We start from the raw sequence: 19,472 nt of genomic DNA on the forward strand, positions 1-19,472 counted from the left end.
GGAAGGAGGAGGAGAAAGATTAATTTCTAAACCTCAAAAGAGCACAGTTGGAAACTTGCCGCATCTTGGATATCAATATCAATCTATTGGGAGAGGCAGGAAATTGGACTTTATTCACTTCAGTGCCTTGAGAGTGATTTTTCTATGATAAAATGAAGTAGGAAAGGTGTATTCTCAGTTTGTAGATGTGTAAAATGAGAGCTACCATTTCTGCCCTTGGTCAGACCTTTCTTCTGAAGCGTGTGGCTTCTGGCCAGAAACCAAGCACCACCTTTGTCTGCTCACAGCAGCAGTTGAGCTCCTGGTGGAGCAGAAGTTCAGACAGAGGTGGGAAACTCACATAATCCAGAGGAGAGATGAGCCTGCCCTGGGGATCCTGCTGTGATTGGTGATTTCCAGTTGGGTGTGGTTCTGCTGGCTCCTGTGGGATAACTCTTGCTGAGCGTCCTGTTTTTCCTGAGTGTGTGTTCAGTGTATGTAAAAAGTGAGGCTTTTTTCTGACTCAGGTCTCTTAAAACCACGGCAATGCAAATAACAGTTGTAGGATGTAGTGTGAAAGGAAGGACATGCCATAAGAACCAACCACTTCTAACTGTGTTTTAAAGCATTGCCTTTAAAAAACCTCACATGCAGCTGTAGCTCAATTATTTTTTCAAAAAGACCTTGATTTTCAGAGCAGTCCTTGAAGAGTTTCAGAGTCCACAGGAAGTGAAAGTACCTTGAAGAAAATTAGGGATTTGAACTTTAGAAGTAATACTACATTTTATTTTAAGGTGTTGCTAATATACTTCATTTTTTGAACTTCATAGCAAAGTTTAGTAACTCCTTAAATAACTGTGAAAGAAACTACTGTCTCAGACAGAGCCAGACATTCTTGCAATGTGATTCTGTGAAAAGCTGTCTGATGTGTGAGAGCAATCAATAAGAGAGTTTCTGCTCAATTTTATACTGTGTCTACCAGTAGCTGAAGCAAGTGGCCCAATAATGAGCATCACAGCAGAGACCAAGTCATTAGAGAAACTTCCAAATGGGCCTTTTCAGTGACTCAGGCACTAATAAGACATTGCTGCAAGAAACCTTTTGGGAGCATTGTTTGTGGCCAGCGTTAAGGGCACTTGTCTTAGGGAAGATGAGCCCTTCCTCTCAGACAAGGACTAGTCCCTGGGTAGGTTTATCTGCAGGCAGGAACAGCAGATCAGCGCTGGGGCCTGAACTGGTATTTTCACAGGGGAAGGGGCTGTTGTGGCAGTGACAGAATTTGTCCTTGGAAACAATGCAGTTGAAACTTACTATGATTTACCAGGTTAATGCAAGTTTTCCAGCTTTGCTGTTGTACAGGTGCTCAGGAGCAGAGCTCCACTGAAGGCAATGAGCAGAATTTGGTCTTTTTCTGGTGATAAGTTAAGGGGTTATTCTGATCTGTATAGTTTGTGCATTTTAAAATACACATGAAGAAGAATTTTGTTTCTGGTCCAGATTCAGCCTTGAATGACACAGTTGCCTTTTCCTGACCAGTTTAGTGTCAGTTCTAATACCAAAAGGTCTTTCACGTACTGTGATCTCTTGACAGAGTTTTGTGCTCACTGCACCTTTCTGGGTGGTCCTCATGCAGTACAAAGCAGGCCCAGAATGGTGTAGCTTTGAGCCTGGGTGTAGGGAGCTGTCTCTGCTCCTCAGTCCCTAGGAGCTGTAATCAGATGTCACACATGCTCATAGACAAAAGTTGTGTCTCCTCAGGCTTCCAGGGCCTGCAGGGCTGCTGCTCTTGAGAGGAATTGCTTGCTTGCCATTTGGGTCACTTCCTCCCACCATAGAAATGTAGCTATCCCTATGAATATGGGCTGGGGGAGTAGTCAGAAACCTGCACTGAGGTCTAGTTTGTTTTAAAGACATGCTAACATTCCCCCTCTATAACAGCAGCTACAGGAGAAGTCTCTTCAGGGAAACACCTAGTCCAGTCTATTTCTCTCTTACTGCCTAAAGTCAGCTTTAGAAAAGGCCAGAGCAGTTACTGGGGATAAATAAAGTTTAACTCCTCATCACAACCTGCAGAAATGTGATTAAGGCTTCTGTATCATTGATTAAAAGCTCTCTTGGTTCAAAGAAAAAGAAAAAACACCCCATGGAAAGGTCAAAGCAACTACAGTTTTCTTAGAAAATAAGCAGCTCTTCACCATGCTCTTTAAGTCTGTTTGTAAAAGAGAAGTAGCAGACTTTGAAACAGTAACTGGAAGACGAATGCCAGCCCTCACAACCAGGAAATTCAACTTTATTGAATCTATCCCCACTGCCTTCCACATGCTCTAGGTCAAGTTGTTCACTGGTAACAGAAACAGGTGACTAAGCTTTATTGTAGATGTTGACTATCAGCCTCATTCTGTACCACAGAAGCCTGCAGGAGTTTTGCTAATTCTTCCTTAATTGGATCTTCAGACTGGTATGACTGTATGCCAGAAATATAAATTTGAAACACAGGAACAGAAAAAGAGCTTTGTTAGATCATTAGGAAGTGCTGAGTCACACTGTGTTCCCAAAGGATTAGCTTTCCCAACTCTCCAAAAACAGAAGATGGAATATACAGGAGAATGAAGAAATAGGGAAGTTGGAAGCTGATTTTTATAATAAATATTTTCTACTACGACTGAATTTGAGTCCCAATGCTGTAAAGATGGCTGATTAGCCTATATATTCCTTAAATAGTCAAGGTTATATCTATATGACAAAAAATCCCTTTCCCCCTGAATTTTAAGATCTTTAGAGCAAAGAGCATGAAGAATAAGTATTATAGCAGTTTTATTGGGTTTCTGTCCTGACTAAAGTTTAAAGCTGTAAGATGAGAAGTACGTCATTTCTGGAAACTGAGATTATTTGAGACATTATAGGGTGAAATTGCATATAAAGAACCTTCTTTTTTCCTGATTCTTCCTTTTGTGACATACATATCATATAAGACAGAAATTGGACTGTTAACCATATTTTGAGAAACACTTGGCTTTGTTCACCTCCTTTCTGTCACTATGCAGTGCTGAATTTGTGTTCACATTTATGTGAGTGCTGAAGAAGCAGAAGTCAGTCCTGTTAGCTCCTGAGCATTGTGACTGCCCTCCAAGAAAAGTGCAGGTTTAACATTAATCTCCTATTGACTTCAGTCAGATTAATTAAGGGCTTAAAGCTATGACTTAAGTGCTAAAATGTGTCTCAAGCATTTGGTGCTTTCTAGGACTGAGGCCAGAATTTAAATACAGATGGACAAAACAACAGTGGCTAGTGGTAACTGGGCTTTTTCCAGCAGAAATTATTAATTTTAATGATTAATTAAATTCTAATTAATTTAAAATTTATTAAGAAATTAACTTACTTTTTATTTGTTTCCCTAGGTGCCACTACTGCAAATCATCATGTCATGTGTCTTCTCTGCGCATCCCTTATGCCTGTAAACTCTTATTCCAAGAACTGCAGTCCATGAACATCATACCTAGGCTAAAACTAGCTAAGTACAATGAATGAACAAGATGTAAAAGACCAAAAAATGTACCTTAACAAATTGAAATCCAGCATATCTGACTGGGAGGTTTTTTGGTGAACAGGAATAAACTCTAAAATCTGAGTGAAGGGAGGTGTAAAACAGTAGGAAATCTTTCTTACATATCCTCCCTGGTTTTAAACTGACATGGAAGAGTCTGTCAGTAAAATACACTAGGAGCAGTTCTGAAGGCTTGATTAGTCATGAACAGGATATGTGGGGAGTGTGGAATAAAGCCATGGTCCAGCAAAGCACTTGGATCACTTCAAACAATCCCATGCTTGCATTTGAAAAGTTCTTTGCTGGACCAGGGCTTAAGCAGGGCTAAGTACACGTCTTGTTAATAGAGGTTAAAAATGTTTTCCAAACCAATGTAATAAACTTTTTAAATAATACTGGCTGAATATGTTGATAGTTGTGTAAGGATGGTGAGGCCTAACAATGTCTAAACCATCTTCTGTTCCTAAAGCAATTTGTTAAAATGTTATAAAGTAGTGTCAACCTTAGAGAGCTGAAACTACTTTCCCAAGAGCCTGAGATCAGACATTTTGAGTGAGGTTTCAATATGCAGGTGAATTTGTGTGCAAGCAGTGCTGTGGTTTTACAGGTGATCTGCTCTCAACTAAATGTATGTAGTTTCCATGAAGTTCAGGGGAGAAGGTTACTGCAATATGTAGCAAGTGCATGGTAAAGCACACAGATAAACATTCAATTCCTGCTGAGGGTAGTAGATCTGGTAATACACTGGCTCAAAGCCCTGAAAAGACAGGCTGCAAACACTGGGTAATGATGTGTGCTGTCATAGGACTCTAGAACTTTTTTTTCAATTAGGGGCATAGCCAAAACATTTTAAGAACAAAACCAAACCGAACCTACGAAGAACAACAAATCTTTCACTGACAGTGAAGCAGGTTTGAATGACCTGAAAGGATTTAGAAAGCTAACAGCCAGGTATTTTCATGAGGTCTGAGGCCTAGAACTAAAGCAGCGCATGAAGTAAGAGTCATTTAGTACCCTAAACTAACTTAAGGCCTTACTCTGCAGAGCATGCAGTTAACTTTTTAAGCAAAGGACATCAACTTGTGCAGACTTCATGTGATCTTCAGTCAAAAGCAGTGCTCTGGGTCAGTAAGGATACAGAACACTGCCTGGGATCTAGAAGTCCTGAGATGCTCTTTGGCTCCTCATATGGCTGAACTTTGTGTGCTAATCCTGCTGATGTGACACTGCTCATGCAGTCATGTTGCTGCTGTTCTCTTAGCTCTTAAAGACCACAGATGAGTATCAGCCTGAGTAGGTTTCTTTTTAATCTTCCACCAAAATGCTTTATCTAGTACTGTTGTGTTTGGACCTAAAAGCCAAGCCTGAAGAAATAGACTCTACTTCTCTTGTTTTTCCCCTTTTACTTGCAATTGGACTGATGACAACACAGATGTCAATGCAGCACACAGCTGGATTGGGAAAGCTCTTGAAGCGCCTCTTCCAGGGTTATTTACAAAAGAGTTTTAAGAGAGTGACATGCTGCTTCCCACTGGAGGAAGAGGTTAACTGGAAGCCCCAAGCAAATGCCCAAGCTGTGCTTTGGTGCCTGAGGTGGCCCAGCTGCAGCTCGGCAGCACCAGCAGAGGGAGTGAGCCTCTAAGGCTGCGGCTGCTGGGGCACCACGGAACCCTCACTGAGGAGAGGGGCCTTGCTCCCTACTCCTGTCCTAAGTGGTCTCCTAAGTTGGGTAGTCGGAGCTGCAGGACATGAAAGACTAAGCAATGTGTACAATTACACCCGTGGAAATGGAAGCAGTTACAGCAGAGATGGAGGAAGAACAAAGGAATGTGCTTATGAGCAACCTTGACAGAAAAGGTCTGTGTGCAACCCTGAGGAGGGACCTTGCAGATCATTCACCTCGAGCCGATGAAAACATGGGGATGAATGGGTTCTTGAGGGTGAAAGACATCCTCTGTAATAGCTGAGGGTTAGGAAAAAAGGGGCAGCCTGAAGAATGATGGATCCAGTAGAACATGGAAACTAGACATGTCTGGCAGTAAGTGAGGGTCACCCCCTGTCAGCTGCTTTGGTGATAATACATCAGCTGCATTTACACACCTCTGCTGCCTAACCCAAGCCTGTGCCTACACTGGAGGCTTATTTGAGTGCAGATCTGGGTTGAAACTCTGGTACTTTATTTTTACCTAAAAGGCTGCCTGTGTTCCATCATAATTGACACCTGCAAGTAATCTCTTGGCAATGGAATAAGCATTACAAAACCAGCAGCAGAAAGGAGAACAAATGGCTACGGATTCCTGGAATATGGTTGGTCAAAGTGGCAATTCAAGGAAGGAATCTTACTGCAATCAGGAAAAAATTATAATGCATGGACTGATGAGGAAAAATACATTCTCAGAACCCAAGAGCTGTCAACTGCTTTCCTCTGGTGAGCCTCATCCTTGCAGCCCTTTGAATTATCTTCCCAGACAACCTCCCCTCCCCCTCGTTTTGTACCATGAATGCCTTCTCAAAGAGGTCTTGTCAGCTCACAGCTGTACTGCTGGAGCTGGGCTTGCCCAAATCAACCCTGCCATCACTAACTGCTGAATTAAATACGATATTTTGAGCAACACTTGACAAAATCTGAAGGCTTTAGCACAAGGAGCTGTGGCTAGAAAACTACCATAAGGTTTTCATTCCATTGCAAATTCTTTATTCCTTGTATATAGTGTCCAGGAGAAGCTTTCTAGAAATGCTGTTCAGCATGAAGGTCTTGAACATAAGTCCCAGCTGAAATGCCAAATGTAATCCATTTTCTGATAGGAGCTAGAGGTGTGTGCTGCTGTTGGAAGAGATACATAACTCCATGTAGGATGTTTAAGTTGCCACTTGCTTTGCAGGTGAAGGGTTAAATGCTGTGTACCCCACTGAATTCTGTTCATGTCCAGCCCTACTGTTTGGGAGTGAGAAACAGAATGAAGCCACGGAATGCTGTGGGGTAGAGAGTGAAGCACAGAGCTTCTGGCCAGTTCTGAAGCTGTGAGCAACACAGGTCACTAGTTCAGAGTTCAGAAAAACAACTTCACTTCCAATCATTTACATCACCCTTACTGGTATTTAACTCTTTGGTTTTTTTTTTCTTCAAGGTAAATGTACCCAAACATAGAAATGTGTAAAACAAACTAAAGAAAAATGAAACCAGACTGGCCAATTTTGGCATTCAAAGAGGATATATTATGAAATACAGGCATACTGAGATGTAGTAATTTTAAGATGAAAGTAAAGGAAAGGGCTCCCACTAAGCACAATTGGTTTTGTTTGTAATGCCCATATCTTGTTATGAGTTTTCCTTAGAAAGAAGCTTCAATATGCAGCAGAGAGAATTTTTAATTCATTGGACTCCTTACTTGTTGCTTAAACAGGGAGGAAAACCAATGAAAAACATAGACTCATGATGATGAAAAATTACTCTATGTCTTTTCTCATGTTTTCTAAGGGTAAATAGAAAAATATCTGTGATTTATAGCTAAATGCGAGTATGTCACAATTAAAAACCTATAAACACTGAATAATATTTCCTTGGTTAGTGGTAACAAATGGCAAACTAATAAAAAGTGCTGTGCACCTGACAAAGGATTTGCAAGCCCTGCTCAGACCACACCTATAAAGCCTGACAGCAACTGTGTCACACAGCTATAAAACCAAACTAGAGGGGCTCAGAATGTGTCTGTACTGTGCCCCAGGGCTCTTGAGGATGAGGATGGCCCTAGTGAGAAGGAGCACAAGCCTGGAACCAAGGTCCCTGGCTGGCAGCCCTCCCACAGTGAGCCACGGGAGCCCTCCTGAGCCTGTCTCAGCACAAGCACCCTGGAGCTGTGGCTCAGCACTGCTCAGAGGCCCCTCCAGCCAGCCTCTCCTCCTGCTGGAGCTGAGGATTGTTTTACAGCCCATTGCCATTTCAGCAGGGCCACGGGGCACTTGATGAATTCCCTCCTCTGAAGGGGACGTGACTTGCCCAGGGCCACAGAAAGACCGTGCCAGAACTGGGATCAGGGCTCTGCGTCCCCAGGTGCCAGACACGTGCTTGCCTTAAAACTGAGCACTTCATCAAACCGTAAAATCCAGCCAGATGGTGACTCTTTGCTATTATCTGGACCAGTGCTGGGAGGCTTAATGTGTGCAAGGCACGGTGAGGATCCGGATTCCAGTTGCTGTGTCTAAGGCTCAGAAGCCCAGAAAATGGATCCATGTTTTAGACCTAAATGCTGCTAGAAAGTCAGACGTTTGAACACAAGTTCTGACTTCGGTCCATCCTTCTCATAAAATATTTCCATCTCAGCATGGACCCACCAGTTTCACTGGGGGAATTCTTTCTTTGAGAAGGGGTAGAAAGATGCAGGAGTAAGGACAACTACTTTGTTAATCTTACGCTGCCCTGGATATTTGGCCCCAGTCAGGCTCTGTGCTTTCAGGTAGTCAAGACTGCATGAATCAGTTTTGCCTCTCTGCAATCATTTAAGAACTCACCACATGAACCTGGGAGGCAAATACACCCCCTCTGCCTTCCTTATATATATACATCCCAAAACACCTGAACTCTCAGTTAAACTCTCCAAACCCACGTCAGAGCTAATACAGAGAATTTTTGAAGGTGTGTTTTAAAGCAGTCTATATGGCCTTATTCTCTTCCTGTCTCAACAGCAAATGGACTTAGGCCTTTTTTCCATCTTCAGAAAAAGTCCTTCCAAGTTCCTGGGCTGCCCATTGCTCTTTGCATCTTGCTGCTGGGAAAAAAACAAACAAACCATATATTTCTTCTAACTGCAGTTACCCCTTTATTTGTGTGTTTCCTGAGACAGGTAACTCTGAGGTGGTTCCAGTGACCACATATTTTTTCCAATAACTTTCTTGTACATGTCTTTTTCCCCTCCTCCCAGTCAGTATATAACAGCCTGCTAGATCCAAATCAAAAGCAATGCCCTGCTGCTAACTGCAGCAGAGCCTTTGTCTTTCACTAGCATGAGTTTTGGGGAGCTCCTTGACCTATGCATATGCTTTACCATTCCAGACGGTGCATGGCAGTTATTGTCTACTCGACAATAAAACATAAACAGAGAAATAGCTCAAGAACTAAGAAAAAAAATGGTGTGTTAAATAGGGAAGTTCTAATTTCTTGCCAAAATTAAGTTCTAATAATGGAAAGTTTTCCCTTGAACTCTTGGTGAATTGGAAACTTAAACTCTGCATTCAGGCCTCCCCCTGCCAGTCAGAGGCAGGCACTGAAGGTAATTCTCTGTGCTCCAGACAGATCAAAAGAAGCTCATTATCAGTCCATCATCTAAAAGGATATGACAGCTTCACATCCAGTTGTTCGGCAGCTGAGATGCAGTCTGGAATGGATCTTTTCTGTGTCTGTTGTCTATAATAGCTTTTAGGGCTGGCTCTTCTTCCAACACACAGTACAAATCCTCTGGTAACTAGTACCAGCCACACACAACAAAAGCCAGCTAAATCTGGTGTAAGCTTGGGAATCGATGACTGCTTGCCCTTTTCTCAAACTCAAGTCAGCAAGTGTCTCCCAGGCCGAGTGTTCTGGGCAGCAGCCCTGGGGACAGTGGTTCTTCTCAACTCCTGTGGACACTGATACTACCAGAAGAGTGAATTCCCCTTCTCCATGCAGACTGACCAGTGACCAGTGTGAACCAGGCATTTCCACTAATCACTTCTGGCAGCACTGTCACTGCACTGCCTTATGTACAGAAGAGAGCTTGGGCTGAGCAAAATTCCGTTCACGGACATTAATAAGGGAAGATCATTTAAAGCTGACTGTGCTCATCTTCAACAAAACTTGGCTTCAGAAATGTCTACAGTTACAGCATGCCAGCTGCAATTCATGTTGCTTTTCTTTCAGGCTAAAAGGAAGGTGCCCCCTGCCCCATGCGTGTGCAATCCATCATTTGCATGCCTCTGCCCCTCTGCTCATTTTTTTCCCAGATACCTGCATATGTGTCTGCCCTAGCCACTTTCTCATGGTGCTTGTGTCAATTAAAGGCTTTTGAAGGAATTGGTGCACGTGTTTACCTAGGCAGCCTTTTGATGTTCCTCGTGCAGTTCCTGCATCTGTCAGCATCATGTTCCCTGAGCACATACACTGAGTTGATTCCAGAAGTCATCTGTCAGCTTACTCCATATCCTGTCCTTCACCTATACATATAGCTTCCTCAGGGGTGTTAATATATGTAAAATAAAGTTAACATTTCCTGTTCTGGTAATAAAGATGAGTAAGTGGGAAAGAGGAGCCAGTACAGAAATAAGATCCTTTTCTGTTTCTTCCATGGGATTTACCCAGTAGATGAAGATAGCAGAAACAGGAATAGAGCTGGGAAGGAGGGTTGACAGAAGCATGGGTTCATGCTCAGAGGAGGAGGCTGCTGGCTCAGGCAAGAAAATATGGAACCACTCACAGTCTGCAGCCACTGCTAAAATAATGAAGTGTCACTGTGTGTTTGGCTGTTGCCAGCAATCTTACAGCCTGCACAGAGATACATCAGATCCAGAAGGATCCCCTGAGTCACTGAACTCAGATCCCTGGTATTGCAAAGAACCATCCTTTCACAAGCAATTCCCATCCATTCCTAAAACTAATGCAGGCTTGTGTCCCTGATAGTTTATGGGAAAACTTCCGTGGAACTTCAGCCTATAAGTAGAATTAGCTAAATTAACAGATAACAGTTTATACTTTTTTGTTCCTGTGCCAGTAGTTTTGTTGAAAATGCTTTTCTTGGGGTTTTCCCTCAAAATATTTGTTAGAGTTCAGTACAGATGCTCAGTCCAGTACCAGCATAAGGAGCTTTTCATGGCAAAAAAAGTGTAGTTACGCCGTACTGGCACAGACAGCTGCACAGTGGAAGACAATCCTAGAAATGTGTTTCTCTGAAAGATCGCAAAATACCTGGATGATAAATTGATACAAACTGTCGTACTTCCACTCTGCCTCTGCTTTGCCAAACCATCAAAAGAAACTCATTATCCATTAGTCACCTGAAATGGTATGTCAGCTTTGCATCCAGTTTTTCAGCAGCCTGGAATGTGTCTTCTGTTCTCTTGATGATCATTCTCTTCCCTCCTGCACCAACACAACTGGTATTTTTTCTTAAATAAAGGTGGTGTTCTTTTCACAATAGCAGGAAAATCCCTCTCCACTAAAAATGCATCATCTGATGCAGAGTAGGGTTAATCTCTGTATATTTTAAGGCTTGTAGATGATCTGTGTAGGCAAGAACCTGGAGTGAAAATTCTCAGTTGTATTCATACTTTTTGCATCCTTGCTGAGACCTGCCCATTGTATCAAATCAAAAACTGCAGCTAGTGACTTGTGCTTCCAGCTAAGAACTGCCAGCCTGCAGCACAGGAGACGCTCTTTGCTTTCAGAAGAATAAAGTGTCACATGGGATATCCAGAAGCATGAGATTCTGTTTAAACAGGTAAGCAAAACCCAGATAGGAAATGGAGCTATGAAATACACTGGGGTGATCTGAGACACTTGAGCGGGGGTTAGGTAAGCAGGAAGGCAACAGCATTGACATATTCCACAAGAATGTGGGGACAGGAACTAACCTGGAGAGGCAGGGACTAAACACATTGCAACAAGTACCTCTGGTGTAACGAAAGTGCTGCTGGTGCTGCTGCCCACACATCCTCCTCCACAGAGAATGTACACCTTTGCATCCTGCCAAACCCTCTACACATCCAGGCTGTGCTAAATCCCATCCTACTCATCACCCCCAGAAAGACCATATCCCTATGTTCACAAATCCTGTATTGTCATTTTGCTCATCTCTGGAATATCAACACCACCAGAGCACCTCTCTGAAGCTTCACAGCGGTGAAGGTGGAATTCCCACAAGTGCAGGATGCCCTGCCATGGATACCCTGCCATGGATACCCTGCCATGGATGCCCTGCCATGGATGCCCTGCCATGGATACCCTGCCATGGATCCCCTGCCATGAATCTGCCATGGATGCCCTGCCATGGATCTGCCATGGATCCCCTGCCATGGATGCCCTGCGGTGCCCCGGCAGGTGTCCCCCACACACTCCCCGCAGCCAGCGGGCAGTTCCCCGCGCCAGGGAGCAATGCATGGCGAGTGCCCGCGGGGCTGTGCTGGCCCAGGGCTGGGCGCCTCAGCCGGGGCTGCCGAGAGCTGTGCCCACCCGCTGGAAGCCGTGCGGCCACCAGGTAACTCCCCGCGGCCTCTCCGGGGTTTGAAAGTTAGCGCGGCTCTCAAAGCCCCTTGCAGACGAGCCCTGTGCAGAGAGAAGAATGCCCCTCAGGTGTCTGTGGGGCTCCTGCCCGCGCACAGGGCCCGGCGCTCGCCCGAAACGGGCGGGCTGGCCCCGAGCGGCCTCACCCACGGCCTGCCTTCAGCCTCGCACCACCCACGGCAAAGCCTCGGGGAGAAAGAGAGTGGAAAAAGAACCGTAAAAAGGTGGGGAAATGTCACCGTTTTGGCGATAACAATCAAGACGCACCGCACGGCTCGCAGCGGGGGTTGGCGGCGGGGCTGAGCGTGTTCCCCTCGCTGTGGGAGCGGGACGCTGTGGGGGAGGCGGCCGGGTCAGGGCCCCGCCGGTGCCCGGGAGCCCCGAGGAGCCCCGAGGAGGCCGGGGCGGGGGCGGTGGGTCCTGCCGGACAAGGCCGGGGCGGCAGCAGGAGCCGCGGGCAGCGCCGTCGCGGGGAGGCGGCGGCCCAGAGGCGGCCGTGCCCGCCCCGTCGGGGCCCCGGTGCGGTGCGGTGCCGCCTGGCGCAGGGCCAGCCCGCCGGCACACGGCTGGCGGAGAGAACGGAGACATCCAAGTTCCCCGTCGGGATTGCCGTGGCCGTCGGGAAAGAGCTGAGCCCTCGCGTTGGGTTGGAGTTGTTTTGTGGTGGGGCAGAGGGCAGAGGGAGGAGAACCATCAGCGTCCCCAGGCCTTGCTCCCGCCTCGCCGCACGATTCCCGCGGCGGGCAGAGCCGGCCGGTGTCCCTGCCGCCACCGCGAGGGCTGCTCCGCCGGCCGCACACTCGGGTTTTGCACTGTGTCTCTCCGGTGTTACTCTTACGGGCCTCCTCTCCGTGCACACGAGGCTCCCCGCGCCACAGCCCGGCCCGTGGGGTGCGCACGGCAGCCCCCCGTGCCGCCCGGCCGGGAGCGAGGTGCCCCGCCGGCTCCCCGCCGCCGGCCCGCCGGGGGATGCGGAGGCACCGCGGAGTGCCGGGCTTCCTCTTTAGCAACCTCGCCGCTTGTTTTGCTGTGTGGGGTTGGTGGTTTTGTTGTTTTTTTTTTTCCCGAAGGGGAGAGGGAAGGGGGGTAGTCTGGGTGTAGGGAGGGGAGAGGGGGAGAAGAGTGGAAAACGTTGGCTCTGTCCATGGTCAAAGTAATTCAGCTATAATCCCCCTTTCTCTTCCTCTCCTGGAGCTCTATTCATATTCTAATCACAGCTTTTCCTTCCCTAAACCAGCCACTTTTATCAGAGCCCTAGCTTTGCACTTTTACTTCCACTTCCAGCACATACAACCGCATGCAGAATAAGCAACTTTTTCCAGCCTCTGTTCTGCCCCACTCTCCCCCCGCAATCCGCTAACTCGAAAAGGGATCCTCGCATCCTCGGACTAAAGGCAGGGAGGCAACACCAGTTTGAAAACGCACCCGTTTGGTTTTTCATTTCTCTTGGCAATCGGGATCTCCCACCCCCCTGCTTTCCGCCCGGTCCCACAGAAAGCTCTCCGGGTCAGCCTCTCTCCGCTGCCAGACAAGCCGGTGGCGAGCGGCCCCCAGCCCGCCTTGCCCTCTCTCCCCGAGGCCCGGGGAGACGCACGGGAGTCCCTGCCACAGGTCTGCAGTGCCAGCATCGCTTGCCGAGATATTGGCAACTTCTCTCTCCCCTCGCACCCCCCTTTCCTACCCACACACATCGCTTTTTTTTTTTTTTTTCTCCAATAAACTAAGCTTACAAGATATTTGGGAAGCTGTGCAGCTTCCAATGCCATGTGCCCGCGAAGGATCCCAACCCAGAGCCCACCGGGAGGAGGAGAAAGAGGAGGAGGAGGGGAGCTCGGCCGCGCTGCACGCACACCCGGCAGCCCCAAAGAGCACAACCCCAAACCTACTGCCCGTTTGAAGATCTAAGCCAATTTTGATCTCGGTCTGTAATGAGCCAAGGACCTTGGGTGGGGGCTGGGGGAAGGAAGGGAGGAGTGGAAAGACCGCTGGAACTTTAAATAAGAAAAACGTTTCTAATGCTCTAATAGAAGAGGGAAGTCGAAGTGTTGGGATTGCGTAGATCTAAGGCCCCCCTTTTTGGAGGAAAGCTTTTCTTATTCAAAACAGCATCACAATGGGCTTCACATTGAGCCTTGCCACATCCCCATCTGAGTAGCAGCCATTCATCAGGCTGGCTGGCCTATCAATGACATTTCTCCCATCAGGGCTTCTATAAAATGATGCTTTTTCCCATGAAACATCCGCAAACATTTTGACGGGTCTGGCTTTGCCCTGCTGGATTACAGAGTGTCCCTCTCTCCCGCTCTACACCCCCCCTCCCCAACTATCTGCCTCTGCCCTCTCTCCCCACCCCCTCGCCGCCACCCTGCTCCCTCTCCCCCGCGCATCTCTGAGATAGGGGCTCTGCACACCCCGGGACCTTGGGGCTCCCGTCCCGTCCATGGGAAGAGCATGCATTGCGGGTTGCTGGAGGAACCCGATATGGACTCCACAGGTAAGTCCCCCCCCGCAGGCAGCGGGCTCCTTTCGCCCGTCAGGGAGGACTTTTCAACTTGACCGTGGCGGCGGGGGCAGCGCAGGCGGCAGCGGGGGGAGCCGCCCGCCGCACCGGCCTCGCAGGCAAATGAGCCCGGGCGTGTGCGGGGGAGCGGGGTGCGGGGCCGCGGAGGGGGAGCTCTCGCTCCCGGGCTGGAGGAGCCCTGCGGTTCCACTTGCAGATACGAAGGAGCAAAGGGTGTTTTTTCTTGCTTTTCGTTTTTTTTAACCCTCTTCATCATAGGCTGCCGGCCAGCAAACTGATTACCTCTCCGCTTCTAGTTTTAGGCGCTCACTTAAGTTTGAGCAGAAATAAGGCGAGAAAACGGTTTGGGTGAGAGAACGAGGTCTGCTAGGGAAGATGGTTTCTGGGTTAGGGCAAACCCAGCACCGAGGTCATCCTGTCCCGCGGGCTGAGTCGAGGCTGGGCCGATTCGGAGGGAAGGGAGTTTAGGGAAGGGCGGGGTGGGTCTCTCTCCCCGCACCTCCAAAAAGATGCCCCGGCCGGTCCAGTAACCGGGCGGGAGAACGGCGGCCGAAGTTTCACCAGCGGTCGCCGCCAGCGGGGGACGCCCCGGCGGGAGGGGACAGGGACAACCGTAGAGGCGAGGCCGCCCGCCCCGAGGGCCGCAGCCCGCGCCACGCCGTCCGACGGCTGCCCCTGCCGCCCGGCCCGGGGGCGGTGGGGGCCGTGGGGCAGGGCCCAGGCCTAGGTGTTCCCGCTGTCAGCCGGCAGCCTCCCGAAGCCGCGGCCCCTGCTCCGCCGCTCCCTCCCGCCGCCCTGCCCTCGCTCCCGCCGATTCCACCCGCCGCAGAGCGGAGCGCAGCCCCACGGCTTCCGCGCGCAGAGGAAGGCGGGCTGGCGCCACAGTAACCTCTGAAAATTTCATTTATTTTATTAGCAGAGGAGAACACCCCCTCCCTCTCCCCTCCCTGCCTGCCCGCCCGCCCAGGCGTTCCCCAGGCGGACAGCTCGCAGCTTAGGTAGGGCTCAGCCCAGGACGGCCGTCCCGCCGCCCGCTTCCGATCTGCCCCGTCCCCTCCTGCAGCCGCTGCTCCGGCTGTGCCCGCCGTGCCCGGCAGCGAGGTGGCCGCGGAGCTGAGCTGCCCCAGCCCCGCACTGGGATCGGGTTCCCTCCGCGCCTCCCCGACGGCCTCCCCGGGCCGCGTTCCGCCGCTCCCTCGGGGCCCCGCAGCTCCGTCCCGCTCCTCCGGGCTTGCCGGCGCCGTGCCGGTGTAGCTGGTGGGGCTGGGGACAGGGCAAGCGGCGATGGGGAAAGGCAGCCCCGCCTTTGGAACGACTTCTTTCCGCGCCGCCACGAACCCCCGAAGGGCTTTCCCATCCCTCGCTCCCAAGGCGGCCCGACGGGCGTTTTGTAAAATTTAAATATTGATTAAAAACGAGAAAAAAGAGAGCAGGGGAGGGGTGTTGCCCGACCCCGCTCGGCTGTTCCTGCAGCGGTCCCGGCGCGGGGCGCTCGATGCACCGGCTAGGCTCGGCCCTTCGCCGGCCACCGGCGACACCAGCCGGGTTTGGGCCACATTCACTGCCGGGTCCCCGGGACAAAACCCCCGCGGGCTGTTCCGGGGAGAAAGTGTTCGGCGAGGAAGGAATCGTTGAGTTCGGGTCAGAGCGTGTGCGGGAGCTAGGAGGGTGTTAGAGAAACTTGTCTTCCTGTCGTGCGGCACTGCTGAGGCGGGGTTAAGGGGACTGCCGGCAACATCTCGTTGTGGACAGAAACTGGCCTTTAGGGAAAGAAAAAAAAATCAAACCTAACCAAAAAAAGCTCCGCATTTTCTATCCCTCCTTTAAGAATCGTCCGTTCACGGGTTGTGCCTCTGTACTATTCATTCCTTAATTTCAGTAAGGTTGTAATAAGTGGCAGCATGATTGATTAAGATAATATTAATCAGAAAACACTTTAGTCTTGCTAAGCAGATGGCAAGAAAAGTGGAGCTTTGCAGTTGTCTCATTCAGACACCTTAACCTCCCTTTCACAGGACTTAATCCAATTAGCTTTTCTCCTGAGTTTCAGTTGTTATGTAAAGATCCTTTTGCATTGGGGAGAAATATGGCTTCATTGAAAAAAATCAGTCATGTTTTAATTTATCTTCAACAGATTTTCCCTAAATCAGCGGGATGAAAAAAAAAATAATAATCACACGCGATTCTAATTTTAAGACAGGGGAACGGTTTGGTTTCTTCACCTTTCCCCAGCAGTGCCGAGTGCTTCCATCGAGTTTAGCTCCCGTTCCTCCATCCTGCAGAGTGACCCTTGGGGACTGTCACCAAGGCCAAAGGGATTTCTGGCCGTCTGGGCTCCCGGAGAGCCCCCAGCCCAGGTGTCCGGCGGGGCAGCGGCAGCAGCGCCCGGCCCGACAGCGCAGCGCGGGCACGGCTTGGCGAGGAGCTGCCCTCGGGGCTGTGCCGCTGCCCTCGGGGCCGCGGAGCTGGGCACCCACTCAGGAGGGGCACACGCCCTTCTCGCTGGGCTTGCGGTACCATTCATCGCATCGTTTTGCCGCCGCCTTTAACCCCGCCAGGCGCCCGCCCGTCCGCCCCCGGGGGTAGTTTCTCAAGCCCGTAGCTCCCCCGAGCCGAGCCGGGCCGGAGCCGTCGAGCCGCCGAGCCGCCGCGGGAAGCGTGCAGCCTCCGCCGGGCTCCCCCGCCCCTTCGCTGTGGGGCTCTAAGGGCTCAGCGCGGGGGGCTGTATCTGGCTTTTGGGGCTTGCAGCAGCGCGGCCACCGCCTGCCCTGCGCTCGGCCCTGCCCTCACCCCCAGCCCCGCCGGCACCCCACAGCTCCGTGCCCGCAAGCTACCGGGAGCCGCCGCACCGCCACCCCGCGTCATCCCGGAGCGGTCGGGGCCGGCAGGAGGGCGGCGGCGGGCTGGGTGCTCGGGGCCAGCGCCCGGGGGCGGCTGGGGCGGGCGGGGGAAGCTGTGCGGTGACCCCAGCGGTAACAGCGCCTTCGCCAGCCGCAGCCCCCCCAGTGCCACCGGCTCGGGGAGTGCGGGGCTGCCGGCGGGACACAGCCCTCGCCCCGCTGCCCTTTCCCCGCAGGACGCCCCGCCGGGCTGTCGGGGTGCCGCCCGGTCTCCCGCGGGCTGGCAGCCTCCCTGCCCCGCCGCACCCTAGGGAAGCGCCGCTCGGGGAGCAGAGCCCAAGGAAACGGCTCGTTCTTGCAGCGCAACTTTGCTGCACAACTCGCTAAATATCCCTCGTTGTTTCACTGTTGGAGCCAGGCAAAACCTCCGCTGGTTCTCAGGCGCTAGATGGATGAGATCCTTGGGACTTGAAGCTGAGACTTAGGAGCTGATCCAAAGCCCATTAAAATGAGCAGAAAGCCTTTCAGTGCTGTCAAGGACGTTGGGATTAGGCCCTTAAAGCAGTTTGTTTGAACCACGAAAAGCTGCTTCCACCGCCTGGGTTGAAAACTTCGTGGCAGTGGCTGGATTTCAGTCTATCTTCTTATCAACATCGACAGGTGTTGCAGCAGTGGTTGGGTGACCTTTGCTACGAGCTTGCCATTTAAAAAGGATCTAGCATATTAAGCATTGATTGAAGAGAATTAATGGCTTTCATATCCCGGTTCAATTAATGAAATTACCAGTATTGATAATAAATGTTTGAATGCTAGTTGGGAATGTTGCTGTGACATTTTAGAATGTATGTATGTTGCTAAAGTGTGCAGTCCTAGGTCCTGATTTGTTTAATTCAAACGAATGGTTGATTTTTCTTCTGAAAACTGTTTGCTTTGCCTATTGCAACACAGTAAAGAGGAAACTTGCTATTGGCTTTTTTCCCTTATTTTCCTGGAGTACTTTTCATACTCAGCCAAAAAAAGTGAGTTATTTTTATTACAATAAGTGAAAAGAAAGTTCTTTATTGTTTTAGAATTTGTGTTTATAAAGGCTCTAACATGCTGAGCAGTTAAGATGAACCAATGTTCTTTTGAATCCTGAATTGGATATGATATGGCAATGCAGAAGAAACACCAGTGGTCCTTTACACAGTCGAACCTGAGTATTTGTCTTATGTCATTTTGTATCTTACAAGATTTCACAAATGAAAGATCAGGGAAAAAAACCCAAACAATAAAAAACATTTTCTTTCCTGCGAGCTGCGGAGTTTGTGCAGGCAGTGTCTGCAGGGCAGGGCCCAATCCCTGGCAGCTCCCTCTGCCTTCAGCAGCAGCAAAACAGGGATCTAAACACAAGTCCCATCACTGGATCAGGTCTTCATTCCTGAGAGGGTTTTAATAACTTTGTAAAATCTGCAGGGGTTTTTTTAGGGGTTTGAAATTTGGTCAAAATTGCCTTGAACTAAGAAGTTCATTTTCTGAGTCTGACTCAGAGAAAAAAAATGGTTTTATGATTTGTCTGCTAATGAATTAATTCTAAAATTCTTAGAGGCAATTGTGATATTTTTCACTGCTCTGCAATCTGTTATTTACTTGCAGTAAATATCTTTAAAAGTATGGAGAAAAAAGGAACTAAAATAAGGTTTTGCATAAGAAAAGCAAGAGAACTGTAGGAAACTGTTTCATTTATTTAAGTTGCAGTTTGCAGTTTACAGTTTACAGTCCTCAAGATTTTATTTGAGAGTAACTCTCATTATAAAAGGGACTCTTCATTCTGACAGATAAAACTTCTGGGTTTGGACTGTAAAGAAACCTGTAACCTCAGTTGGTCTATTGCAGCTGCACCTTTACCATAGTAAATATATACTGAGCAAAAAACCTTCTCAAAATTAGAAGGGACCATTTTGTGCTAAGCGACTTGTGATGCTGCTAGAGCTGTCGCACAGAAAGTCATGGAAGAGTATCCTGCTTCCAACGGGGTTGTTGTCTTGCTTGCCTTTGGAAAATAAGGCTGGTTTTCAGCCGCCATGCAGTGAGTGTTTGGGCCAGGAGGAAGGTTAGTGTAGCTGTCAAAGTTGCAGTGTCTCTGAATGTAAACACCTTTGCATTTCACTAGCTTAATTTGCAGCTGGTTTGCGAGTTATAAAGAGGTGCAGCCTCTGCAATACTATTTCCATACATAGGATTTCACTACAGCAAACTAAAGATCAAACCGTGGGATCACTGAAATCCGCGCGGTGATGAAATGTTAGTACCTCTTCAGATCAAGACTTTTGAAGAGGTGGCCTTAAATACAGCTGGGGC

The 19,472-nt window shown here is 49.2% G+C and overlaps 2 protein-coding genes and 1 long non-coding RNA gene across 5 annotated transcripts in view; 2 read left to right on the top strand and 1 right to left on the bottom strand.

The window, feature by feature from the left end:
• The window catches only part of POLR3B (RNA polymerase III subunit B), a 71,839-nt gene extending 67,921 nt beyond the window's left edge, over positions 1–3,918 (top strand). For both annotated transcript variants that reach the window (XM_085049675.1, XM_085049676.1), the window contains exon 28: positions 3,378–3,918. In XM_085049675.1, the coding sequence (XP_084905801.1) occupies positions 3,378–3,507 (130 nt within the window). In that variant the 3' untranslated portion in view covers positions 3,508–3,918. The remainder of the gene's footprint in view (positions 1–3,377) is intronic.
• Positions 3,919–6,629: 2,711 nt separating this feature from the next.
• On the bottom strand, positions 6,630–11,911 carry LOC146442867 (uncharacterized). The gene is made up of 2 exons (XR_014849480.1): positions 11,721–11,911; positions 6,630–8,289 (listed from the first exon to the last, which is right to left on the bottom strand). It is a non-coding gene; the product is annotated as an uncharacterized LOC146442867 (long non-coding RNA).
• A 1,972-nt stretch (positions 11,912–13,883) lies between these two features.
• The window catches only part of RFX4 (regulatory factor X4), an 84,276-nt gene continuing 78,687 nt past the window's right edge, over positions 13,884–19,472 (top strand). Inside the window, exon 1 of one of the 2 annotated variants that reach the window (XM_085049678.1) lies at positions 13,884–14,265. In XM_085049678.1, the coding sequence (XP_084905804.1) occupies positions 14,223–14,265 (43 nt within the window). In that variant the 5' untranslated portion in view covers positions 13,884–14,222. The remainder of the gene's footprint in view (positions 14,266–19,472) is intronic. The other variant, XM_085049677.1, reaches the window with a different exon arrangement.

This window comes from Lichenostomus cassidix, chromosome 1Ab (assembly GCF_008360975.1).
Source record: "Lichenostomus cassidix isolate B80296 chromosome 1Ab, HeHo_3.0, whole genome shotgun sequence".
Taxonomy (NCBI): Eukaryota; Metazoa; Chordata; class Aves; order Passeriformes; family Meliphagidae; genus Lichenostomus; species Lichenostomus cassidix.